This window comes from Diplotaxodon limnothrissa, linkage group LG16, assembly GCF_057381915.1.
Source record: "Diplotaxodon limnothrissa isolate DT_005_m linkage group LG16, D_limnothrissa_male_GT1.1, whole genome shotgun sequence".
Taxonomy (NCBI): Eukaryota; Metazoa; Chordata; class Actinopteri; order Cichliformes; family Cichlidae; genus Diplotaxodon; species Diplotaxodon limnothrissa.
In genome coordinates, this window is record NC_140611.1 from 8766095 (window position 1) to 8794060 (window position 27966).

The following is a 27966-nucleotide window of genomic DNA, read 5'->3' on the forward strand; positions in this document are numbered from 1 at the left end:
CGAGCTGAAGTCTGCAGCCTACCTCCACCTTATCTAGGAAGAGCCTGTAGTAAGGGTGAGCAGAGGGAGAGTCAGGATTACAACAAAGGAAAGACGAAAAATGAAGAGAGGTGGGAGGGGGCATCTCAGGATCAAGGGCAGATTAAACCAATTTGCTCTCATAAATTTAAAAGAAAAACAAAATATGAAGGGGACAAAACTGTCTTCAAAAACATGCAGTCCCTGAGGACCAGCACGGCTCACACAGCAACTGACCAAGGCCTCTTTAAAGTGTTCCACCAGTGTGGGAGGGGGTCTTTACTCTGTGACCTCCAGCTACTGTGCCACCGTACAGATCGTCAGTGCACTTTAAGTATTTCGTGCTTCGGATGGGGAACAGAACAGTCAGACAAACTGAATTAGCCCAGCTGTTTTAGAGAATACAGTCCTAGGCAAATGCTGGAAAGATTATTCAGTTGAAAGGTGTAAATATACAGCACCTGTTAGAAAAAAAAAAAATAAAAAAATCTCAAAATGTCAGATTACAGAATGCATTTGGGCAAGACAGAGGTCAACATGACTACAGCGACATGACGGCCCAAACTTATAACAAAAAAAAAAAACAAACAAAAAAAAAAAAACTAAGATGAAGAGGCTCAGATGGCTGTCATGGGAATGACTGCAGATTTTAAAGACAAAATAAGGTTTGGGACAAACTAATGTTAAAGAAAAATAATCTTAATAGGAAAAAAAAAATCCCTCAAATTTTAAAGTCAAAACAAAATTACTTTGCTCCTCAACCAAAAATATGCGCATTCACCTTATAAACTTTTATCTAATACAGACAGTTTTATATCAAAGCTTCACAGGCTGAAAGAAAACTTTTGCTAACCTTTCCCCCTTTATGACCACCATTAAAAAACCTTTTAAAAAGATCAACTCTCCACAAAGTGACAGGCACTTGAGTGCTTCAGTTGCTGGTTGTAAAGCAGACTTTTGGTCCAAGAGCATGTTCTTAAAAGAAGTTTAAAAAAACAAAAAACAAAAACACGCTGCAGCTAAGCTGACACGGCACAACCTGCCCCTCAAATGTGACCTGCAGCCAGACCAAACTGATCTCCCTCAATTGTTCCATCAACCCCGACATTATGAGCCAACCAGATAAGTCTGTGGTTATCTCGTACCAACACAAGCCACAGTGAGATCAGCAGCAGCAATACAGGGAGCCGAACTTCTGAGAAACTCAGTGCATTTGGGGGAACAAATTCATGAGGAAATCCTCTCAAACTTGGCTGCTGTGATGTCAGGAAAACCAACAGGAGCAGTGGTGGCCAGAAATACTTCCAGCTTAGGTCATCAGTGTGTTCAGGTGTTCAGAAATTAACAGCTAATATTAGGCTTGGCTACAAATAGAAATTCATAGGTTTGGAGCGGCGACTTCATCTCTGCTGCCGTTTTGGTCGTAGCTTCCACACTGATGAAATTCCAGGTCTGAAAGGGGGAATGGTATCCCACTAGCAGGCATGTTGTCTGCCCTCCCCATGACCACAAAAGGGGTTCAAAACGCTCCGTGTCCCATCAGGCAACAGATGAGGACAGGAAGTGATTCAGCTGCCACATATGTAAGGTGGTAGGGCTGCTGCAGATCACACAACCAGGCTCCAGCTCCCTGCTTCAAAGGTAGCTAACCCCAGGACAAAAAAAGAGAAGGATGATAATTATAGACTAAGAGTAATTGGAGAGGCACCGAGCTGCGTCAGAGGTGGCTCCCATTTCAGGGCTGCTGTCGAGCATGCAGTAGCTGTGAGGGACAACCCTTCGGGCCCCTCCATGTGCTGCTCCTTTTAAGGGAAGAGACAACTAGCCTGTCAATCCGGGACTCGCAGCCAAGCACATTCTCTAAACCCCCCCCCACCAGGCTCAGTCCTGTCCATTTGCCTCCCACAATAACCCAGGGGCCGTGGCATGCTGAGGTCAATGGCAAGGCTTTTGGACTTAAAAGACAGGGAAAGTAGTGAGGTCATGTATTTGAGGCCTACGCTGTCTGAGAGTTCCACTCGAAGCCAGTCTCGACTGAAAGGTACAAGGCTGAGGAAACAAGGGGGAGGGAGGGGAGCCAATCTTATGTTGAAATTCACAGTGGAAAAATAAAAAAATACTTCTATTTTTTTTTCTCTTTTGCATCATTTACAAATCACAGGCACCGCTGGCACAGATGTCTCAGAAATATTTACATGTCAAAATGAATTAAAACAAATCGACTCCTCGCTTCCCGCTGATTTCTGACAGGATATTAGTGTACCACCTTTTCTCCCTCCACAGTAAACTTTAACACCGGTGATGAGCTTTCTCTCCCCCCCTTTTTTTTTTTGGCAGTCACCCATTGTTACTTTTTCCCCAATAATACAATAATACTATTTTTCAATATTTTATGCATTTTTTATCAACTTTTTTTCCAACCTTTTTCTTTTTAAATCAAGATGAAAACCAAATGTAAGGCTACGGCATTAGCTCCTCTTTCCTTTCTCCAAATCACAGCCCATACTTAAATTACTGATGGGGTAAACCTGGAGGTTAAGGCACAAAATGCAACTCCATTAAGAATGGGATTGATAAACAGTGAAACAACCAAACATGAGAGAAAAAGAAAAAACAAAATCAAAACACTTAAAAATATCACTTTCTATTCAATGACCTAGACACTTCTGTCGGTAAAGGAATGAGAAAACAAAAGCAAAACGCTCGTCCAATTAAATATAATTGTGCCTTGAGAGGAACAAATTATTTATTGCCAAACATTTTTTTATGGTTTTTTTTTTTTTTTTCTTAATTTCATTCCTTCTCTTCTCAAAAGCAGCAGCGACGCCATCTTGCTCATCCCAAGTCGTTTGTCTCGTCAGTTACACGGCAGCCATGTTGGAATGTTCTGGTTGGCCACATAGTAGTTGCTGAAGTTGTGGTCCCGGACATAAGGCGCTGGCTGGTAATAGCAGGTGACGCAGGACGCGTCGGGGATCGCGTTCTGCTCCGCCAGGACTCGGAAGGCCATCAGCGAGATGAGGTGAAGGGTCTGCCGCCGCTCGTGACCCATGAGGCACACCGTGCTCTCGTTAACCACTCGCCGGAGAATCATGAGGTAGTCGTATTTGCTCTTCTCCTCGCCAACAAAGTGGCTCTGGAGGTAGGATTCCACCTTACGCTGCTGCTCTCCTATGTCAGGAAAGTCAATGAAGAAGCGTGAGCACATATATCGCTCCAGGCCCTTGAATTCCTCCTCGCTGGCAGGCTGGAAGTCCCTCACCAGCAGGTTGCAGTACTTCAGCAGGCCACCGCCTCGGATCTCCTCAGGCCGCTTGGTGGCAATGAGCTTGTTTCGCAGGTGGCTCAGCGCAGTGTTGAAGTCTCCATACATGCTTTCCCCGCCAACAGTGGGGTGAAAGGCCTCTGACATGGGTGCCTGCTCCACCTCATAGAAGGAGAGCATGGAGTCCAGCACAATCTGAAAAGAGTCCACACTGAACTCAAACTGCCGACGTATTGAGTCCACAAACTTCAGCTCCACGTTACGGCCATTATTGTTGGAGAGGGAGATGAGGCTCCAGCGGTCCTGCTCTGTGTTCACTTTGACTAGCTTCTGCACGTAGGCCTCTTTGAGGGTCATCGGTGTAATTTTCTCTTTGTTCACACCCTCAGGCAGAAAGTCCAGCAGGGTACTGAGCACAACATCCTTGATGAGCTTGAACTCAGCCTCGCGTGGCAAGTCCACCCTGAAGATGACGTCCAGGTCCTTGTAGCTCCAGCCAATATCTTGCACCAGCACGTGGCTGGCTGTGGAGCCATTAAGCCGTATGTCCTTCACCTTAATGCCGCTGAGCTCAAGGCGGGAGCGCACCCGAGCCACAATATCATTCAGCTGCACCTCCAAAGTAGGAAAGTTCCCCCGTCCATGAACGGGCACGACCTCAGTCAGAACTTCATTGAGCCGGCTCACCTGCTCCCAAGTCAAGACGCTGAAGGGACAACTGTTTGATTCCTCCTTGTTATCCATCTTCTCAAAAAGTTTAGATTGACTAAGGAGGCAGGACAGAAAAAACAAAATGTTAGTGACAGCCCTCAAGTGTGACACATACCAAATAAAGTCTACCATGTGAAAATATTAGCCAATATTCTTTAAAGGAAACAAAATCATTTTCTCTTAATTTTACCAAATTTGGTCTAGCTGTAGTAATGAGTGTCTAAAGGAGGTGGGGGGCGCAGTTAAATGTAATCAAGAACCATTTTCTTGCCGTGAAACAGGAGCAGCAACAGGAGCGTTCAGCACGAGCACAGGAGAACGCGAGCACGAGACAACCTGCACGCTACACACAGTAAAAGGACAGAGCCCGTGAGGTTTCTAGAACAGCTCACTGCGCAAGCCTGCCTTTTATTCCAGAACCGCTGAGAGACAAACACCGAGCTAGCTTCAAGTCCAGTAAAGCCGGGGGTCTCCCGAATAAACAACCGGTACTACTAATAGTTATTCCCCACTACATGGAGCGACAAAAGTCGCCGCGACACACGTTGGGCAAAATTTTAAACAGCAGTTATTTGTTCCAGCTGACTTGTCAATTTAGCCGTGCGGAGGTCAAAATCAAGTTTTACTCTATGTACAGCAAATAAGGCTCAGTGCTAACAGCATTTAAAACGCGTACCAAACTCTGCTCTGAAACTGACGATAAGAATGCTTTATCACTACACTAGCAAGATAGTATTATGGTTAGCTTAGCCATATGGCCATAAAACCCTTTGTGAATTCAGCGGTTATGCAAAGTTAGAATATCCTCAAGCAACACACTTTAGGTATCTACGTCTCACGTTAAAATAGCGCAACCGGCGACACGTTTTTGAATCGTGGCTACAGCACGGCAAACTTTAAATTTAGCAATTCAAACTTAGCGAACGCACCACTTTCCCCAACTACGAAAATAAAACACAGATTTGCGTAAGAAACTGAGGAGGGTTTTAAAAGATACATACATTTCCAAAAGGCTGTTCTGTAAGCATTCAAAGCCCGAAACGTGAGATGTGAAGTTTGCTGTCACGCACACGCCTCCACATAATCCACTGCCCGACAGAGAGACACAGCCACCGTTTAAAAGACAGCGTTAGAACCACAAACCCACTGAAGACACGCCTGTTTTATATAGCCGAAGTACGACCTTTCCGAAACACATGCACCGCCGTGGCACGACACAGTTCCTCGGACTATGTAATGTGCCGTTTACACTTAGAAAGTACAATGTGAGAAATACAGCGAGGATAGTTAAAATAAAATGCTAACTTTAAATATTAACTCCAAACCTCAGTTTTCATCATCTGCAGATCACATAATAATGGTCGCGTCAGACTGTATCAATGCCCTTTGCTAAGTATCTGATTGGCCAATGAGGTTTATGCGTTGCCAAGTAACCAGGAGCGTCTAGTTTAAGAGTAGAATTTAACTGTTGGTAAGCAAAGATTTCATAATTTAATTTAACTTTGCTGATATTTGCTGATATTTTGACTGTTATAATAAAATCTACTAATTCGTGTTACTTCAAAACAAAAAAGATTCATATATACTCCGGATACATATTTATTTAAAACAGGGAAGCTAAAAGTACCATCTATGTTTCAGCGATAGCTACTGTTAATTATTAGCATTTATGTGTTTGTGTGTGTGTTCACAGTAATTCTGACCCAAAATATTTATCCTGTGCATAATATTGCATTGCTAGTACGTAACTGTTTGTTTAAAAAAATAGTAATTATTACCACTGACATTTGATTAAAGTACTAAGAATGCAGCTATTCTCAAAGCCATTGAATGAGCTAGAATATGGATAAGTAGTCGCTGAAGTACAGAGTAAATGTACTTATACTTTACTTTTACAACTTTCTACTTCCACTCCACTGTATTTTATGTGCAATCATTGCACTTTGTAGTCAATACTCTTTAAGCCTCCAGTGACTTATTATTTTTTTATTGTTAATATTATAAAACTACCTATCAGTGTGTAACTAATTAAAATGTCCTTCAGCTGTAAGTATTGTTTGAGCTTAAAACACTTGTTCTATTACTTAAATAAAAGACCTAAATACTCATTTCATCAATTTCACTAAACAGTCATGTAACACCACCTCTATGATGACATAGGGCTCCACTGAAACCAGAAAATTGTGCCCTGTGTTTTTCACAATCCATTTATTCCTCATTAGATATTCCGAGTTCCTGTGGACACCCCACGGCCTTATTCTTCTTCTGCACTTAAATCAATAAATTCATAAATTAATAATCCTGGAAATACCCCTGTATCTGAGTAATAGAATGCAAATCAGAGGTCAAACAAAAGCAGTCTCTTAAATCTCTTTAAAAATGCTTAAATGAAAACTCTTAATCTTGTTCTGAATTAGAGGGTATTTGATTTTTTTCTTCTTTTTTTATTTTTTTGCAATTACTAGTGACCAATCAATTCACAAATTCCATGGGCTTAGTGTGATCATCTTACACCAGGACAAATGTCTGTCTAAATCTGTCAAACAGTAACCAGTGGTCATTTGCAGTGAGTACAGTTAATCTTCTGTATGTCTTGAAGAAAAGTGTGTTGTTTAATAGATAAGTGGGCAAAATACTTGGCCTTCTACTAACTGTTAACAGCAATACAGGAAGTTATACAGGAAGCAATGATGGCCGATACTTTCCCCAGCTGCTGAACCTACCTCATAGATTTCAATGTAAGAAACCTCACTAGAATTTCACTAGAACACAAACTTAAAAATCCTCTTTAGATCACACCCACATTGATAATCACCACATCTGCATGCTAAGTATCCCCAAGAAAGGTTTTCCCTTAACAATGAATTATGGTTAATGATTCTTTAGAAATAAACTGCAGAATCCCCTGACACTGTGAGAGGACTGAAAAGACAACTGTATCCTGAATGAGAACACATAAAAATGAACAGACTTAAAGAACAAAATGAAACAATTACATAATTTCCTTAGGGACTATTAAAGTACTCTGATTTTGATTGAGTCTGAATTTATTAAGGATTTGCAGCAAAATCAATAACAAAAAAAAGTGAAATTATTGCAAACCGAACAAAGTGAAAAGTACAGTATACAAAAGTACAGTACAGACATCCCCATTCAACATCATAAAACTGTTCTAAACTGATGTGGGATTTCAAAAATGAATACCCTCCCACACAGTTACACACACTTCCAAAGAGCTGTTCTGTAAGCATTCAAAGTCCAAAATATGAGATATGAAGTTGGCTGTCACGCACACGCCTCCACATAACCCACTGCTTGGGAGACACACACAGCCACCATTTAAAAGACAGCATTCGAACCACTAACCCCCCTTAACCCTTGTATGGTGTTCGGGTCTGTGAGACCCGTGTTCAGTTTTTGTCAAAAGAAAAATTAAACAATTAATTATTTTTTCACGTGTAAATGTGTTGTGTCTTTCCACTCACTCCACTTGATTATAACTGATTTATTTATAACATTTTATATAAAAGAAAAACGAGAAGCACATTAATTCATAAATGTGATCTAACAAAGGTAAAGGGAAGAAATTAACCATGTTTGCTGTTCATATGTCTTGTAATTGGGATGAAGTAAACATCTGTTGAGTAATTTAACATAAAATTGTTTGATAGTGTTAATTTGGAAAGCCAAAACTCTAGCGGGTCCACCAGACCCATGAACACTGGCTGAGTAACAAAAATACGAACACCACACAAGGGTTAAGACAAGCCTGTTTTATATAGACAAAGTACTATCCACTGAAACACATACACCGCCGTGGCACGACACATTTCCTCGGACTATGTAGTGTCTGGTAGATATTTTCCCCAGCTGCTGAACCTACCTCATGGATTTCTGTGGAAGAATCCTCACAAGAATTTCATGCTAAGTATCCACAAGAAAGCTTTTCGCTCACTCTCAAACATGAATTATTGTTAATGATTCTTTAGAAATAAACTGCAGAATCCCCTGACACTGTGAGAGGACTGAATGAGAACATATAAAAATGAACAGACTTAAAGACAAAAAATAAAGCAATTTATTAAGGAATTGCAGCAAAATCCATAACAAAAAAGGGAGAAAATTGCAAACTGAACAAAGTGAAAAGTACAGTATACAAAACTAATTACATCCCCATTCAACATCATTATATATAAAAAACTGATGTGAGATTTATTTTCCTCGTGTCAAAAACGAATCCCCTTCCACATTGCTCACCCTTACACATAAACACATCAGTGAATGAGTCAGGGAATAGGTGACTTAAGATTCGGTTTCACGAGTAAGAACCATTTCCTTTCCTCTGTGTTGTCCACGACGATAAGACCGGGAGGTGAGATGAAACCACCGATCAGCAGTGTGACGTTTAAGCTGTGTCAGCTGCGTGGTTGTGGATTGTGGGTAGCGTGGAGCCCCTAAGGGAGCCAGGCTGCACACCAGCGTCAGTGAGTCAGCATCAGGAACACTGATAGGAAACTAGCCGATCAGCAGGGGGATTCCCTCCTCCTGTCTGCCTTAGCTTCTCATTTAAGATTTTTTTTAAAAAATTCTAACTTGTGATGACAGAAACTTTGATGTCATTTTCAGATTTCACTTTAATACAGTTTTAAATGATATTTCATTTAAGCGAACAAAGGGAAGATTGTAAGCTGATAAGGATGAGGAGGTTTACTTTCCCCTTTTATGTGATGAAGTAATCACAAAGATCAGATGAAAGAGGAACTTGTTTTGGGGCAATTGGGCAGTAAAACTGACAGGCTGCAGCTATAATGTTGGTTATCAGCGTTTGTAAAAATGAAAATGTTTGAAAAACAACCCTATGAATTTTCCAGAACACAAGATGATGTCTCAGAATCACTTGGCTTTGAATTTAACTACATAAGATAAGATAGGATAAGATAAGACAACCCTTATTGTTATGTAAGCACAAGCATACAAAAAAATTGGAAGCACTGCTGAACCTGGTGTATAGAGACAAACAAACAGTCACACTACTTGAATAAAAGTGTAATAAGAATATGTTCAATACAATAATAAATGAAAGAATAAATAACTACATATTTTGTTGGTAACACTTTATAATACCACTTGCAACTAAGGATGTATTTCTCTGTAATTAAATGGAATTTCTCTCTATTTTATTTAAAGTTACAATGTATTTACCTACACATACTTACAGGTAGTTGTAGTAGAATAGGGAGGTAACAATTTGGGTTTTTACATGAAAAAAAAAACCTGTGTGTAATTTTAAGTAGTGTGAAAGTGAGTAATTCTAAATATTTAACAACTTTGGGTATTTAACTGGAAGATACAATTTATTACATAAGCAATTTCAAGTACTGTAAAAGTCATATTAAGTAGGTCACAAGAAGTTGTATGTCACAGGAAAGAAGAAATAATTAGATTGTAAGTAGTAGTGGAAAAGTAATCGCAAATAGTGCCTGATTTCTGTGTATAGTGCTGGAAAGGAGACAAAAATTAGACTCTATGCAATGTTAAATACTACATAGGTAATTTTAATTAATGGCTAATTTCCTGATAATTTTCCAGAAAAACAAACAATATTTCCATACCTTGTACTTTTTGGGGCACAGGTCCAATTTTGGAGTGGATTATTTTCTTGCCTAACAAATCACGATTTATTACTAAGCATTTAAACTTACTTCCAGTATAACTATTTATTTTTTCCTGTAAAACCTGATGTATTACCCTTACTCTAGTGTACCTACCTCGAAGGATGTTTAAATAAATATAATTAAGTTATAATTTCAAATAAAATTCACTGAAATTCCATTTAATTTCAGGGGGAAGTACACCGGGGGAAGTCACTTATAAAATGCTACCATTTGTGGGTTTTAGACTCAAATTAATCTGATCCCGGAAATTTTTCAGTTAATCAGTAAGATAACATTTTATCATATGCCTTATTGGTAACTGAAGCACCTTTACACTGATTTGGGATACTTTAGAAATAGTTATAAGGCTATGTTTTCAGTTTCTTTCTCATCTTTGAAAATAGTAAAAACAAATACAACAATAATGGACTCCTTATCAAATGATTTGCATATATAGTATATGTCAGTTATCTATGTGTCAGTCAAAGATCTGCTACAGTGTGTCTGCCTGTGGTTTTGGTCCTGACTTCATGCAGAATTGTCTAAGCCTGATGGCAGATGACACCACAAGGCCTCAGGCGGCTGGTGAGTAGTCTGGGTGTGTTCAGAACTTTGACCTTTAAAGCTTAGCTGACATGAGTGAGCCGATAGCTTGGATGCATACACAGCTGCTCATCGCCCAGCTACTGCCAGTGTTTTTTTCAGGTGATCCCTCGTGGTATTGTAACAAAACGTTTGTTCATCTATTGAGGGAAGAATGTTAATGGATGTAAGTGAACTTGTGCACTTCATTAAAAACTGACTTTCTGGCGCTCTCTCAGAGGACTGTACTAAAAAGAAAACACACACCATGTGACTATAAAGGGCCCCTATTATTTTTCCTATCATTTGGTCTATTATACAAGTTTTTATTATATTTTATATTTTTTATTATTTTTATTATACCCTTCATATCCATGTGAAGGGTCTACAGAGTTACAAAAGGGACAGAAACGCACCTGACAGAGTTGTTCTTTCGCACACAAACGACCGCTGCTAGAATGTCTGTAATGCACTATTTGCAGGTCTTTGTATACCTGTTTGCCTACTTGTCTGGTCAGTACACTAATATAATACCTGTCTTGCAGCTACTTAATGTGCTTTCTCAGCAATGAGGAAAGAAAACCAAATGTTGTGTCACTGGGTGCAACCAACCATACTCTTCCTTAAGCTCAAGAACTGAAGACTCTGAACATCAGGTAATCTTAATTTAAACTGCAGTTTCTTATAACTATAAATAGATGGTATGTATATAGCAATTACTAGCACAGTGCTTAGCTGATGTTACCAGTGATTGATTTTCTCTTACATTCACACAAGTGTGAAGAGTCCTTACTGCCCCATACTTGTTATGCCCATCTTTTGTGTACAGTCTGTGCTTCTTAGATTGTAGAAACTTGCTTTTATAGATAAGCATTTTTATAAATAATGATTTATATTCTGGAGAGCACAGAAAAGTTTACCGAAATAAAAAGTAGCCTCTGCTGGTGTCACACCTGAAGAAATACACCTCCAGAATTGTGATGATTAAAATATTGCTATGAAAGCTTGAACCTGACTGGTCTCAGCTTTCTTCAAGCCTGCATGAGCTGGCTGTAGGAATTTTTTCCAGTTCTGTCACAAGATAAGGTAAAGGTCACATCAACACACTCACTTTCAGAGAAATTGGACAGGATTAAACTGCCACATATACATTTACATATACTGTAAATGAACGGTCTCCGGTTAGATTTGAAGGATGCACAAGAATCTGGTAAATGGAAAGTCACAGTCACTGTCATCTACAAAATTACTTTTTATTTAATACAAAAATTGGTTTTTATTGAAGGCTTGTGCAAACTTTCAGCAGCCAACTATACTACACAGTATAGGGCTGACTGGCAGGCTTTAACCAGGGTGGTTGTATGGGGTCAGGCAGGTAGACTGGGGTTTAAAAATGCCTGAATCTGAAACACACTGCTCTTCCACAAAACAATAATGCTTAAAGCGTGGAAATGAACATCTTAAGAGCAGAGAGTCCTTTCATTCAAAAGATAAAAATCACAATTATAGTCTACAGAAGATGGTGCCGACAGGTTTCACTGAGGCTATTTCTTACAACAAAGTAGTTCACGATGAGGCTCGTTATTATCCTGACCTAGAAGAGATGTTGCCGAGTCCTTTAAAAGTCCATTAACCTTAGCCGTACTAGGGTGGAAGCAGACAACACAAATCCTCATCAGGCAACCTACTTGAAGATGAAAACCACCCGGAGGTTTACAGAAATGTTTTTGTTTAATTTGAGGATCTATAATGACAGACAGTGGGAGTCTGGATACAGACGACACAAAGATAACTAGGCACTAAGACTGAAGATGAGCTAGGTGGTTAGCCGCTGCTGACAGGAAAGTACCAACGCAGAAATGACAGCGTGTTGAGCTACTCATTATCTGTCTCTGAAGAAACACTCCTCCAATACTCTGTAACACAAAGACACAGCTATGCAGGAAATAGACCACGCTCTGTGTTATTACCAGGTCGCAGTGAAAGACATCAACAAGGCTGGATTTCCTGTAAGAACTCCTACGCGTCATCTCTCACCTTGCCTAGAATCCAGTGGTCATGTGATCTGATCAGTGTTGTTCGCTTTAACAGCTTGAAGATTCAAAGTGCACACAAACTGGTTTCACTGCAGTGATAAACTTTATGCTTCTATAAAGGATTTAAGCAATTCGACAGGCTATAAACATACAAGTGAGACTCTATGGACTTAGAAAAACAAACATGAAAGCAATAAGTTGTTTCGTAACAGGTTTTGTAAAATGTTGAATGTTATTGTCCAACGATGCTGAAAAAAGGGACATTTAAAGAGCTTTCATGACAAACAGTCACTTGATCCATTGTTAATGTACAATATTGATTAGTGCAGCTGAAATTTAACACACTAGGGTTTTAAAGACCAGGCAGAAACATCTGCTTAAATTAAACAAACGCGTTAATGTTCCGAGTACATCGTGTTTCATGTTCTCTGCACCTCCGGTTTACACGTCCACCAACATATCGTTTACATTTGTTTTAGGAAGGCACAGGTAGTACTGCTATTATTGTGCGAGGTAAGATCTAGAAGATTGAGTTACTTTAATCTCTAAGCTACAAATGGGCCACATGGCACATTCAGTGGTCTTAAGAGGGCCGAATGAGCTGTGTGTTTGGGACCCAGGTAATTTCTCAACCAGATCAACAGCGATTAATTACAGTTGTCCTTCTCAGAGGAGTACTGTAAAAATAACTATATATTGTGAGTTAATTTAATAACATGTACTCAAATAATGAATGTAAAGTAATACATTTCTAACTCCTTTACCTGGTAAGGGGGAACTAAGATATGGTTCTTTACTTCTAGAACTTAATAGCAGACTTTGTTTTGTTAGCTCCCAGTTCCTTGTGGTTGAATCCTGAGCTTCACCCAGTATAAAACAGGTGGGAATAGTAGAGACAAAATATCAACTAAATGGAGCTCCATGCAAGATCTTGCCTCGCCGGGTGAGGATGATCATGAGGTATTTGGTGGATCAGGCCACAACTGGGAGCACAGTCACCAAGAACACCATTGGTATTACATTACACTGTAACTGACTGAAATCTTGGAGTGCCCACAAGGTCCCCCTGCTCAAGAAGGCACATGTACAGGCCTGTTTGCCAAAATCTAAATGACTCAGAGAAGCTTTGAGAGAAAGTGCTGCGGTCAGATGCAACCACAGTCGAGCTCTTTTGCATCAACTTGCATCAACAGCTCTCTTGCATCTGCCAACTTGACCTTTCCAAAAAAAAATGAAATGCTTAACATGACCCAAAGGACACTACGCCTGTCAAGCACGGAGGTGGAAACATTATGCTTTGGATTGTTTGAGTGGCCTATGGACAGAGTCTTAAGTCATACAATAACACCTTGGACAAGGTCATAGATGGGTCTTCCAGTATGACAATGACCCAAAACATATCATCAAGGCAACAAAGGAGTGCCTAAAGAAGAAGCACATGGAGAAGGTCATGGAGTGGTTTAGTCAGTCTCCAGACTTCAGTCCTACAGAAAATCTGTGGAGGGAGCCGAAGCTTCAAGCTGCCAAGCTTCAGCCAAGAAATCTAAAGGATTTAGGGAGTTTCTGTAAAGAGGAGTGGATTAAAATGTCCGCAAGGCTGGTGACCAATTACAAAAAATATCCTTCTGCTGTGATTGCCAACAAGGATTTTCCCACCAAGTACTAAGCCATGTTTGGCTTGGGAATCAAACATGTACTTCACTCCATGAAATACAAGTCAATTCCTCACTTTTGTGCAATGTGTTTTTTTGGGGGGATATTTGGTTGATATTCTGTCTCTTTACATCAAAACTCTCAATTAAAACAAAACTGCCACAAAACATGAGCTTAGGATCAAATAATGATTTCCTCCACTGTATTATTACAGAGCAGCCAAGGTTCATAATATATGATTACAGAGTTCGAGCTGCAGTTTAAATAATTTAAACAACAGGATTTCAACCAATGTCAAAGTCATTTGGTATTTATTTGTGATTATTTCTGGATTCTCAGATCTCGCTTGCTTTTCTAAATAACTCGAGCACTGTAAAAACAGCCCTCCTCTGGACGTTCCTCACCAAGCAGTTTGTGTTTGCTGGTGTGTTTCTGTTGTAAATGCAAAGGCCTGTGCTGACAGAACAAAACATCTGAGCATCACTCCTGTTATTTCAGCTGTTTATGCCAAGCCATCTGCCTCCTAAATATGAAAATATGCAGCATGAATGGAGCTGCATACATAGGCAACTTGAATAGAACATCTCTGAAGGGACAGAGGTCTGCACTTTCTCTGACTAGACTACCTAAGTCACTTATATGTGCATCCTCCTACCCACGAGTGTTAGGTGCTGTGCCATCTGAGAGGTGACTCAGTGTGTCCAGTCCATGGGTGGTTAAGCAGCATTGGCCATTAACACATTAAACACACAAAGGCACAACACAGTTCATTTGCATGTACCTTTGTGCGCACCCGTGCAAGCAAACAAGCTGTCACACGAGAGTGCCATTAAAGGTTCCACGATGTCCGCTGACGTAAACATGCGCTAACCTTTTCTGAATGACTCAGTCTGGCCATAAACGCACTGGGCTTCCTCTGCCCCCCCTATGTGCCCATTATTACAGGATCAGTGTTCATCTTAAAGCCAACATGTTCTCCATGAATGTCTGCTGCACTCAGATATCTTTCCGCAGATGAAAAGAAACAGTGTCCCTTTCTTCCTAATCGCCATGAAATTGATTTATTTTACCCCAAAAAGTTGCTTCCAGATATTTATTGCATGCAAGAGAGAATAATAAAACATATTTTAAGAGTGATACAACTGTGGAAAGACATCTGAATGATCCTTGGCGTCTGAGCACAAAAGAAATTGACTGTTAAATGGAATATGTTAGAGCCAGCTAAGAAACATCTTGGGCAGTTCAGTTGTTTTTGTCCATTTTATAGGACAAAGAAATCTCTTCAGAGTTGTAACATCACTTTCCTGAGGCCAAAGCCCATCTGTGTAAGAGAACATTTGTATATTGAAACAACAGCAGAGCAGAGAGACTGGCTCAGGATGAAATTGGCAAAGAGGACACATGACAAAAAGAAAGGCAGGAGAACTTTTAATGGTCTCAATGCAGTGTTAGCAGCACTTAGAACAATAGTCTGTCTGGATGACAGAGGCAGAGATCTGTTCCCAGAATAGATGCTCAATCTCTCCACGCCAAAGAATGCAGTCCCTCCAGTGGCCACTTGAGGCTGTCTCCAAAGATGGGTTGTTAAAGTGCTTCCCTTAACAACTTAAAAAACAGTATTGGACTTTGTAAATATTTCATGAATTCATCACATTGAATTGGGTTTTTTTTATTGATACAGGCAGCATCAGCCGCTAGCTGTCTGGTAGATCTCAGCAATGCTTCTGTTGTTTAGTCCTTTTTGAGCATTTTATGGCATTAATATGACTCTTTGTGTAGTGACCATCCAAGAAGTTTCTACTTTAGATGTGATGAGTGCAAAACGCAGAGCCCAAAAGCAGTGGGTGATATCACAGTGGCTGTGTCCATCTGTTATATGCCGTTTAAAATTTATGGAGGCTGTCCAACACTCTTTACGGGAAAAAGCAGGTTTATTCACCGTGTACCTGGAAAATATGAGACTAAAAATAACCAAGTGCTAAAGCAAATACACTAAATGGACAGCTGAGTATCGTCAAACTACATAAACAGAAAGTTTTCACATGACTAAGTAAACTAAGTAACCAAACAGAGAACTAAGTAAACTAAGAGCACCATTACTCATCTACAGGAATAGGGTAAGTAGCAGCTAGGTGTTGCTAATTAACTGCACTTAATGAATTAATTGCGAGCAGTGTGAGCAAATCTGTAAAAGCAGAAGTTTGGGCTGTTGGCTGGTGTGCAGCATTCAGGAGTGTGTTAACACAATGCCGCTATCTTCCCAGAATCTTCCAGCCTTCAGGTCTGATTAGCCTCAGTTAGCATGTTAAAAGCTCATGACGGTGCAAACAGAATAAGACTGAACTAAAATGGCTTATTTGGAAGGGTTACCAGGAGGAAGTCTGCTCTCTCTAGAAGAATGTGGCAATACAGCCTAGAAAAACATCCAAAAACGTCATCCCACAGAGCCATAAGGTGGTGGAGGACTGAGGACATAGGATCTGATCACCTTAAAGTCACTGAGTTTACCATTAACTCATTTGTATACCAAAATATTCCAATGTGAGGCCACCTGTCTGATAGCTCAAACTTGACTGAAATCGGTTCATGCAACAGAACAATGATTCCAAGCACAACAGTAAATCTACAACTGAATGACTCAAACAGAAAAGAATCCAAGTGCAGCGATGTCCCAGTCAAAGTCCAGATCTCAGGACTGAATCCTTGGAAAACTTTATTTTTTACATGGCTGTAGTACAAGACCCAAATTATTACATCAGTGGACAGAATTCTGCTTAAAACACAAAAAGACAAAAGAGGATTACAGTCCAAGGTAAGGTAATAGGTAATAAGAGGCAACAAAAAACTTCAAACCAAACGAAGCCAAACACTGAACTCCATCATATGAATAACATATGACATTTTTAATGAATGAAAAAACAAAAGGTCCTTGTTTTGGAAGAATATCTTCCTGCCAGTAATGAGATCATGACCTATTTTTGTTGCCAATTTGATTCAGACTTCTTACAGGTGCTCCTGACTCAGCATCACACAGACACTGACTTCCTTTTCTGTTTTCTTCTTACATTCAGTTCATCCAGGATTATGATCAACGTCTCCCCTTCTGTCATCCGCATTATCTCACTGCCGGAGCATACTAAAGACATTCACTGTAAGCTGCTGCAGGTCCAACATAAATTGCAGATATGTCTGTACATAAACCCGCAGATTAGAAAAGTATTGACCCAAATTAGTCTTGTTTATGTGAAAAGAAAAGAAAAGAAAAGAAAAGAAAAGAAAAGAAAAGAAAAATTTACAGGAAATATAACTCATGGCAGTGAATTTCCTATGAAGGCATGACTACATGGATGTCTGTGGCCGATGCTGTAAGTGTGAAATGTCACATTGTGACACTACAGTACGTGTTGTACTAATATAACATAAGCTTCATGTCAGAGTGCTGCAGATAGCTTTCCCTCAACATAACAAGAAACTACACTCTGAACAGCATCAACACACACACACACACACACACACACACACACACACACACACACACACACACACACACACACAACCTAAAGTATTACTACACAAAGTCTGTATATAAAAGAAGGAATAGATGGACAAGCATTGTTTGTGAAGCTAGCATTTAGCATTTTTTTTTAATTATTAATATTTTATTTATTTATTTATTTAAATTTTTAAGTTCAATTCGATTTTATTTATCTAGCACCAAATCACAACATCAGCCGCCTCAAATCACTTTATATTGTAAGGTAGACCCTACAACAACAGGGTATTGCTTATTTTAGTCTTTACTTGAAGACATTTGACAGCAAAACTGGGCACGTCATTCACTCTGATTGGATCTCGTCTTCTAGAACATTTTCATCTCTTTTTTATCCTCGATGAAAGTCTCAGTCACTTTTTATCATTGTTTTCGTCATCCATGAACTTCTATTTCGTTATTGTCTTGTTTTCGTTAGAAACTAAATTAAGTCATTGTATTGATTTCGAGGGTTTTATTTATATCTTTGTTTTGACTCTTTTCAGTTCTCCTCTCTTGACTGACAGTACACTAAAGTTTGTTCCTGGATTTTACTAATATATTTTTTATTATATTTAATGTTTTCTGGCTTCTTTTCTTTGCCTTTGTTCTCAAAATGACTGCAGCTTGGACACCACTCTCTGTGTGATGAACGATTTTACTCGTTATTACTTTTTCACATAGACCATATTAGTTCAGTGAAACCCCTCCATGCTCTTGAAGTAGCTCCAGTGCAGTCATAAAGGGTGTTTGCTTTGCTTCCCTGCCTTGCAGACCTGCAGTTTCTTGGCCTTCTCCCTTTAGCTGCCATTCCTTAATGACATCTCAGTCAGTAGAAACTGCAAGCTGCGATTGCTGCACTCTGAAATCTTTTTATAGCCTCCTCCTGCTTAGTAGACATCAGGCAGTTGATCAGAGGAACATGTGGTTGCTGAGTGTTTCCTTAACGGCCGAAGGGCCAGAGAATCATCATCAGCAGGAAATTACTGAAAACAATCCTTGACCTGTCTTACGATTCCAAACAAGTCATTTAACCACAATAAATCTGACTGTTTTATAAGAAGAACACAACATTTTGCACGTTCCTGCAAACAGCAAAAAAATGACACCAAATAAAGGCATAATTTATGAATCATGATCCCAGTTTCAACAATAAGATGTATGAAATGTAAATAAAAAAAGAATCCAAAGATTTGCAAAGGCTTGAAGAGTAAGTGTTACTAAGAAGACACAGCTGAAGGAAAATCTTCATTTAAAGTGATGTGAAAGGATGTCTGTATAGGTTTCAGCATTTTTGCTCCTCTAATTTGTAAACGAGAAAAACTACTATATTTGATTTTGTTTTATTTTCTTTTTTGCACAAGTAAAGGACAGTTGGACAAGTAAGTATTATGTAGTGTCTGTAGAACTGTGTGGTGTGATGATGGCTGTGGGGATAATTGGCGACATGAAGACGTCTCTGTGATGACGTACTGCCAGAACGAGCAGAGGCATTTAGAAACTGCATGATGTCTGAGCTGGTCAACAACACTGTTATGCTTTGCTGGCTGATGACACTGCTCACACTTTTGAATCTTTCCAAAACAAATGATATTGTTGGTTATTTTTAGAGAATTTGATCACTATTTATCACTTCATGCCCAGGCTGCACAGCTTCTTCTTTGCCACTTAACACACTGATGACAATTTGTGTTATAGTTTGATAATTTCCTCATTTTTAAGACTGTTCGAGTTATACCTGAACTTTATCTTGTCTGATTTAATGCCAAGGGAGACTGAAGCCTGGGGAACCCGGGCCTGGTTTAGTAATACCTGAGATCACTGACACACTGATGAGGGAAACTTTTGGTTTTCTGTTCCAGAAATGTAACTGATTACTTCTGTGAAGCCAACAATCTCAGTGGCAGATTTCCTTCTACCGGATGAGTTTCTCTGTGACGCCTCATCTCCTGCTGCACCTGAAGCTAAAACTCTGTTTTACTTCCTTATTCATGCAGTTGCTGTGTAAGCTCATGTTTTTACTAACACTGAAGCCACGTTTAACTTTTGACAGAGACAATGATCCCTGGATAATGTAAGTTCAGTCTGTAGTGATCGTCCCCTCACCTGCACTAAAACATTTATTACATCCCTTTTTATGGTTGTACTAATCTGTATGTAGCTTTAGACGCACTAAAACTAATCGCTGGCAATTTAAATGGACTAAATGTGAGTTGCAGAGTGTTTCTGAAATCAGGCTGCAGGTTGATTGCATTCTGGTGGCATTGTGTTGACATATTGAAGGCTGTTGAGCAACATTGTTGAGAACGGTGTGACGGACGTCTAAGCATTTAAAGTTTGGACCCAAGCCTGTAAATCAGTCTTCCTGGCTCTCACTGAGTAAAACATGCCTGATTCTGATTCATATTTTTGTCCTTAAAGATAAAAATCCAGTTTTTTCTTTTAAGGAGTGACCATGTCACTAATTTACGTGACTCTTTTCTTCCCCTCCTGTTTTTCAAGATAAACGTCACTGTCCACATTTTAATCCTCATTCATGTGTGGATTAAAACAGAGGATCTGCTCTCTGTTTACTCATTTCTGTGGTTAATACTTGTGTCAGAGCTCCACTGATGGTGTCTTTCATTGCTCATGCACACACTCGGCGTCAGCTCGCTCACAGTTGACTGAATGAACTCCAGCCTGCCCTGTCTGGAGCAGGGCGTAGGTATTATTAGTATCTGGGTGTGTTTCACTGCTTCAATGCTACAGTGAATGAGGTAGGGCAGAACTGAAATCTGCCACACTGCAATAACCCCATAAAATCAACACCCTAATCACTTCATCAACTGGTTTCCACCTTGAAATTGTTATAAATTATTTAAAATAATCCTAATTAGAATGGGTCACGTTGTGAGGCATCACAAAAGGACTTTTATACTTTACTCATCTCATTCAGTAGAAAACAGTCTGAACATGTGACATAAAAAAATAAAGATGCTCTGATAACTGTTCTCATGCATGTTTGTATAAATGGTAAATGGCCTGTATTTGTATAGTGCTTTTGCTAGTCCCTTCTAGGGCGCTTTACACACCCAGTCATCCACCCATTCACACACACATTCACACACTGGTGGAGGCAGCTACAGTTGTAGCCACAGCTGCCCTGGGGCGCACTGACAGATATAAATCATATCTTTGTTTTAGCACTTTTTACACTCATCATTGTTTTCATCAAGGAGTCTAAAAAAAGAAAAAGCATATTGATAGGTTTGTAGCATAAACCTATTCACTGGAACGTTAAGGACAATCTGCTACGCAGCAAAAAGCAAGACTCAAGGCACCAAAGTTCTCTGGTTACTCATGCATGAGGGAGACCTGGCTGGAGCCAAGCGTCGTTCCACCACTTGACCACTGTCAGACTCTCAGCCAGGTTTCCCCACAGCACTCCTTTTATTGTGGTTACATGAATATGCATAGGGTCATTAACATATAACATCTTACATAGGTATACATGTGAACAAAGAATACTGTGTGTGTGTGTGTGTGTGTGTGTGTGTATGTGTGTGTGTGTGTGTGTGTGTGTGTGTGTGTGTGTGTGTGTGTGTGTGTGTGTGTGTGTGTGTGTCAAAAGGGTCATATAACAACATGAAAGCACGAAGGCAATCATCCTTGGTCAGGAAGAGGGTAGACTAGACCCCCCCGGTAAGGAAGTCCAGCAGTTCATCTAAACAGAAAAGCACTTAGACTAAAACAAATGTAGCTACGTTAATCCTACCATAAAACAATAAAACAAGATGCGACCTCTTCCCATGCCCCCAAGATGCAGGTGTGCATTCCAGTGTGGAATACACACCAAGCCTCTGTAGCCTGTTAAAGATCACACAACTTATCACTACACAATTGATTATACACCTCTAAGCATATATGATTAAATGTTTCCTAATACAAATGACAATAATAAAATCTAAACCCAACACATATTTGTTTGGATCATCAGTGCTGTAAATGACAAAGACTGATGGATTATTGGTTTTTAATGGGATGAAAGTGGCAGAGGCCCATTTTCACCAACCACTCCTCCCACATATGAATGACACATTGTCTCACTTGCTGCCAGTTTAAAGTCTTTTTGGGTTGTTTTTTTTTTCCCCAAGTTGATTCATGCTCACACGGACAGAAAAGCAAACGAGCGCTGCGCTGACATGGTGGCGTGCTCCGGTGTAGTTCCTGCACAAACAACGTCTACAAGGAAGAGACTTCAGAGTGAAATCTAAGACTGCAATGTTTTCATAAAGCGAAACAAGAAGCTAGAGCCATTTCTGGAAAAACAAAAAGCGTTAACACAAACAACAGCTCACCTTTAAGGGAGGCAGCCACTGATACTGAACACCAAAAATCTACAACAGACTGTCAGTCAAGAGAGGCACACTGAAGAAGAGCCACAACAGAACTATCATCCAAAGCAAAGTCAAAATCCAACATGAGCTAGCTACACAAAAAGTAGTAAATGCTAGCTAGACGATAAAAGGGCTAAAGAAAGCTTTTTTACATTTAAGCATCAACTTCTTCCTCCACAAAGACATTAGATGGCCTCCTCTGTACCCCTGATGACAGGTTCTGACACTTTCGCATACATCAGTAAAGATGAGCATTAGAATCATAATTGAATTAGGCATCGAGCTCAAGACTAAAAGGGAACTGACAACTGTTGTTTCTCAAGAGTGCTGATTCCAAAAGCAAGTCAGTCCACATAAACAATGTTTAAAAAAACCTTTCTTCTGTTATTGCTCGGACAATTTACAGCTGTATCGTAAAGATAAATGTGAGAAAGCAAAACAATTCTTTTGCAAAGCATTGAATGTTGTGGCGCTGCCAGCTGAGGAGCTACGGGAAAGTTAAACTGTGCAAATAGCAGCGGTGAGTCATGTTTGTTCATTTTCCATTACAGCAAAATGCCACCAGCAACACTTAACTACATGCTTGTTTACATCACTATCTTGACTTGCCCGTGTTGTTTTATTGCATGTGTCACATCCAGTTAACACAGTACTCCCTGCACTCTGTTTGCATTGTTTGTCATACGTACAGTGCCTGTTTCCTGCTGGTGAATTTAATTAAATGTGCTGCTACAGTGATCTGATTCTTATCTTAAATTTATATGAAAAAATGGAGTTTTGTGAACTACAGCATTAAAAATTACTATTTTAAGAAAGATTTTAATGGCAGCAACAGATCAGGGCCATGTTTGCTACTATGCAGCATCAGCTTCACTCAGGCCATAAAAGTCTGGGATCTGAGGAGACCCGCTGCTGGACCTCAGGGAGAAGAGCACTGTTCCAAGAACTGCTCAACAGTCCTGTGTCTCCTTGTCATAGTCCTCATTTCATGACGTGCCAAATACATGATTTTATTGGGTGAAAACTGTGGACTGCAGGTGAGTTCAGCACCCAGACTTTTCTACTACAAAGTCATGCTACTGTTATAGATGCAGTTATGCACGTCCTTGTTGAAATATGCAAAAAATCTGGATGGGAGCATGTCTGAAAGCTCTATGTATCTGACAGCACTGATACTCCTTTCCAGACATACTGCCAATACTGATGAACCCCCATATCATCAGAGTTGGAGGCTTTTGAACTGAGTGCTTCCTCTCTTCTTTAGTTCAGAGGATGTGGCGTCCATGTTTTAAAAAAAAATACTTTTTACATTTTGATTTATCTGACCACAGAACAGTTTTCCACTGTTCTTCAGTCCATTTTAAATGAGCTGTGGTCTCTTAAGATGAAGTCACATAAGACCTCTTTCTATGATAGACCTGCATTTTTGGATGGCACTGCAAACTGTGGTTTCTGGAAGTGCCCATGCACCATTTTCCACAACAAAATCATGCCTGATTTCAGGGTCTAACACGGGGGAACAGGTTTTAGATCTCACCCTGGGTCAGCACACCTGAATCAAAACTGGTTCATTACTAGGCCTCTGGAGAACTTCAAGACATGTAGAGGAGGTAATTTAGCCATTTAGATCAGATGTGTTGGATCAAGGACACCTGCAGGACACCGGCCCTTGAGAACTGGAGTTCCCCACACCCACAGTCCAAATGATTTTCAGCGTGTCCTTTTGTGCAGAGATTTCTCCAGTTTCAGAATCCTTTGATATTATATGCTGTGCAGATGAGAGATTCAAAGTCTTTTTACATTTTTTTATTCAGAAACCTGAGGTAAAATAGCCTAATTAATGATCAAAACGATGTTTAAGGATTCTTCATCAAAGATGTGTAAATGTGCTGAGATTACTGATTTCCATCCACACAGCTTGTGGACAACCTTTGGGATTTTCTAAGTTAAAAATATCTGAACGTCACTTAAAAAGAAGCTGTCAGTCCCATCAATCGTTATCTGTTAATCACTGAACACCCACACATACAGCCTTACAGTCGAAGAACAACAAAGCGTGGATCATCCGGTTGTTACCACACACCTGCAGACATGCAACAGGTGAAAATATTGCAGTCAGGCTTTGACAAGTTCAGACCTAAATGTTGATTCACATGCCACCTGCCAAAGCTACAAACTGCTTTGGTGGTTACACGGTTTTGGCATGATTTGGGCTCATAGCAAGAAAGCACATTTAGCTTAACAACAACAACAAAAGGAGTTACAGGGAACAATCTAAAGTGTTGCGAAACTTCATGGCAGAAAAAAAAACACTTATTTGTGAAATATCTTGGCACAGTAAGGACATCTGAAGTTCTCACAGTCAAAAGCAGCTGTCAGCGAATGCATGCAAACAAACTGTTTACTCTGCAGTGTTTGCGCTCCTCTTTCACATCTGACTCCATGGTTTACATGTGCTGTTGCAAGTGTAACAACAGGCATGAGTAATGTGATGCATTGTGCTCTCTGTGTATCCTTGAGCTCTGAAAACACCCACAATGCATCATTTCCACCCAAGGTTGCAGTCAAATAGTCAGTTTTACCTCCTCAGGGAGGCTCCTAACTGAGGTTTTTGAGTTGCAGCCCTGATAAGAGCTCAGTGGATTCTCTGCTACAGAAAGGTGCTTCAAAAAAACTTGAAGTCACCTATAATCTGATTGCTTACGAAAACAATCAACAGCTCTAATGTGAGTCATTGCTTCTGCTGTATCTTATGCCATAACTTGATAACATCTAAACATGCTTATATGTCTACAGAGTATACAGCCATACCAGGGCATACAAAGAACTATTTAAATGTGGTTAAATTCTACATTGTAAGTTGGTAGATCCAATCTTGTGTGCTCTCAGAAGCTAAGCAGGGTCAGGCCTGGTTAGCAGTTGGCTCGGAGACAGCCTGTGAATATCAGAGGCTGTAAGCTTGAGGTGACTGTAGCTCAGGTTAACTGGAACATTGATGTTTTGATGCCTGGCTGCTTCAGTCTGCATGCTATTGGACTGTGGATGTTAAATAGAAACTGGTGCATGAGGCATGTTGTATAAAGCACTTGGATAGACTAAAAAAGTGCAACACAAGAACCAGGTCATTTACATGTTTTAAACTATTCTGCCATGAAATGCAGTACATTTGGAAATGTGGGTTGAGCTCTATATGATTCATCAATGATCAAAGTTAAGTGAAGGGTGTGTAACTTGGTTAGCTTGGTTATTTCCTCATTTTGGGTGTTCCAGCTTTTAGGATAATCTTTAATTCTTAGATGTCAGAGATGCTGAAAGTGGATTATGTCTTCAGTGGGAAAAAACAGGAGTGGACAGCAGGATGAGCAACATTTGTTAAGGATTCATTTCATTGTTGAGACTGTGAGCCCTTTGCTTTAATAAAATGCAACACTGGTGCTAAAGTCTCCAAAAGTTGATTCTGTTCATCTGGACGTAGCGTTTTGTGGGAGAAACGTTTCATCACTCGTCCAAGTGATCTCCCACAAAACGCTACGTCCAGATGAACAGAATCAACTTTTGGAGATTTACTTTCCTGGATGATCGAGAATGCATCAAGATGGCACTAAAGTCATTTTTCTCCTTGATGGTTAAAACTTATACAAGTTATATGAAACAGCATGGCAAGAACTCATTGGGTAAAGAATTTAAGATGCACTTTTTTGTAGTCCAATGAGGAAATTGTAGCAATTATGTGAGGACAGGAGTGCTCTTTCCCTGAGTCTTTATGAACTCTCCTTCATCTCATCATGCTTCAGTCCCACAGGAGTGCAGACTGGTTGGTGACACACTGCTAACAGTCGTTAGGGAAAAATCTGTATTCCCCAAGTGGTTGTTAGAAGCTGCTAGCAGTCACTGTCAGTCACAAAGAGGGTGCTTCTCTAAAAACCTACACGTTAATGCTTTGGTTGCTAGTGGTTTGCATGGAAGTTGCCACACTGAGACATTTTCATTTGAAAACGCATCTTTTTCTCTTCGTTCTGGCCTTCTTACCACACTGAGAGGAAAATGCAGCGTTTTGAAAACACTCTCCAAAGCGGATACATTTGAAAACACCGTTTTCACGTCACAGTGTGGACAGCCTTTTTGAAAATGATGACACATTTTAGTCATGTGATGCAGTCATGTGTCCAATTAAACTAAGATAGCGGAGGGCATTATACAGCAGCTCATTAGTCCATTTAAAAAAATGGCTTTTCCTCGACATTTTGTCGCGACGTTTCAAAGAGTCGGAAAGTAAATAAACGGCAGACAGAAATGAGGCAGGTTGTTCGATGTGAACGACTGAAAATGATAGCGTGGACGCGGAGCGTTTTCAGACAAAAATGCCGCTTTCAAATTTATCCGGCTAGTTTGGACATAGCCTCAGTCTACCCCCTGAATTTACTGACTTTCCTTTAATCAAAACTAATTTAATTGGTTTGTCTGTGAATGCAGGCCACAGGACACACAGCTGACAAATATACATGACTTACTGTATGAACCCCCACTACCCCATTTCATGTTTATGCTTACAACCAACAAAACACAACAGAGAAGACCTGTCTTCTTCCCCAACTCAGATATCTGACCGTCCCATTGATCCTTACCTAGGAATCACTGAACACCCACACGTCGAGTGTCGAACAAGTCAACCATAAAATACATTTTAATGAAAAACAAACAAACGGGGATGATCGTACTGTTTCCAAACACCCACATATATTCAACAGATGTTTGGAAATGTTGTTGAGTCAAGTTTTGACAAGTTCAGATCTCAGTAATGATCCTGTCAGCTGTCAAGCTCAAGCTAGTAACCAGCTCAGGCAGTTAAGTATTAACTTAACTTAAGATCAATAAAAAATGTGTCATAACAAGGTTTTGGATATGACTTAGATTTTTGCCTAACAGAAGGAACAATCTGAAGTGTTGCAAGATTTAATGGCAGAAAAGACACTTAGTTGTGCAATTTCTTGGCACAGTAAGAATATTTTGTCTGGTCAGAAACTATCTGCTAATGTATATCCACAGACATATCTAAGGTGACATTTGATGGCGTCCTCTGTATCTCTGACATCTGATATGTATCAATAAAGATGCCGGTTGACAAACATTAGAATGGGTTCTGTGTTTTAGGCCCAGGAAGCTGCACAAGAAGAGGCCTCCCTCAATTGATGATGGACGCCCAGTTATTTTGTTCTATAAGGCGGCCTGAAATATGACAAAAACCACTAACTTCTAAAAAATATTTCTTCCCTGTGCACCGTTTGAGCTCCTCTTTCACATCTGACTGCACAGTTTGTATGTGCTGTCATTGTTCCACATGTAACAACAGCCAAAAGTAATGTGAAGCATTGTACTCCGTGTTATCTTGACCTCAGAAACACTCACAAAGTATTATTTCCACCCAAGGTTGCAGTCAAATAGTCAGTTTTACCTCCTCGGGAAGGCTCCCAACCGGGGAATCTGAGTGGCAGCCATAAGATCTGGATCAATTCTGCAGATTCAGTGTTAAGGAAAGCACAACCTGTAATATTGTCCACTCACCCTCTTTTGCTTTGAACGTTCATTTATGTCTAATTGGATGTGTTCAATTTTCTGTCAAAAGCTCCAAACAATTTCAACTTTTGCCAGCTGGTTGTGTCACGCCATCAGTAACTCAATAGAAAGATTTCGTTTTCTGCACATGCAAAACAGAGAGTGTTTCAAAACCCAAACAAAACTCTTCTCCAAGCTATACACGTTGGAATAAAGAAATTACACTTGACTTCTCTATGGTATTTGCTTTGTTTTAACAAGGGAAGAAATTCCCATTCAGCCATTTAGACTCCCAACCGCTGGTTTCTTGTGAATATGAAATCAATTTGACTTTCCAGGACAAACGTGGATGAATGCAGGCTTGTGCCAATATGCAACAGAATCAATGTACCAAGGAAATTCAGAGTAACAGTCAATCAACACGGAGTGGTTTATCTAATGTGTAAGTGTGATGACACATACTCGACGCTGGCCACAGTAACCAAAAACAAAAGCACGTCTGAGTTGCTGTGCACGTTCAGCATGCACACAAGCTCTGGGATGTTGAAAGCTAAGAAGTCCACTTTGATGTTTGTTCTGCAGTGCA

The 27966-nt window shown here is 39.9% G+C and overlaps 1 protein-coding gene across 1 annotated transcript; it reads right to left on the reverse strand.

Annotated features, from left to right (window-relative positions):
* Positions 1-639: 639 nt before the first annotated feature.
* Positions 640-5118, reverse strand: tent5c (terminal nucleotidyltransferase 5C). Its single transcript, XM_085375243.1, has 2 exons — positions 4996-5118; positions 640-4049 (listed from the first exon to the last, which is right to left on the reverse strand). The coding sequence occupies exon 2, from the start codon at positions 4025-4027 to the stop codon at positions 2876-2878; it is 1152 nt and encodes a 383-aa protein (XP_085231369.1). The 5' UTR covers positions 4028-4049; positions 4996-5118; the 3' UTR covers positions 640-2875.
* Between the last annotated feature and the right edge of the window lie 22848 nt (positions 5119-27966).

What these genes read in the sequence shown, in the direction of transcription:
- tent5c (XM_085375243.1), bottom strand. Translation starts at nt 4,027, where the DNA reads ATGGATAACAAGGAGGAATCAAACAGTTGTCCCTTCAGCGTCTTGACT.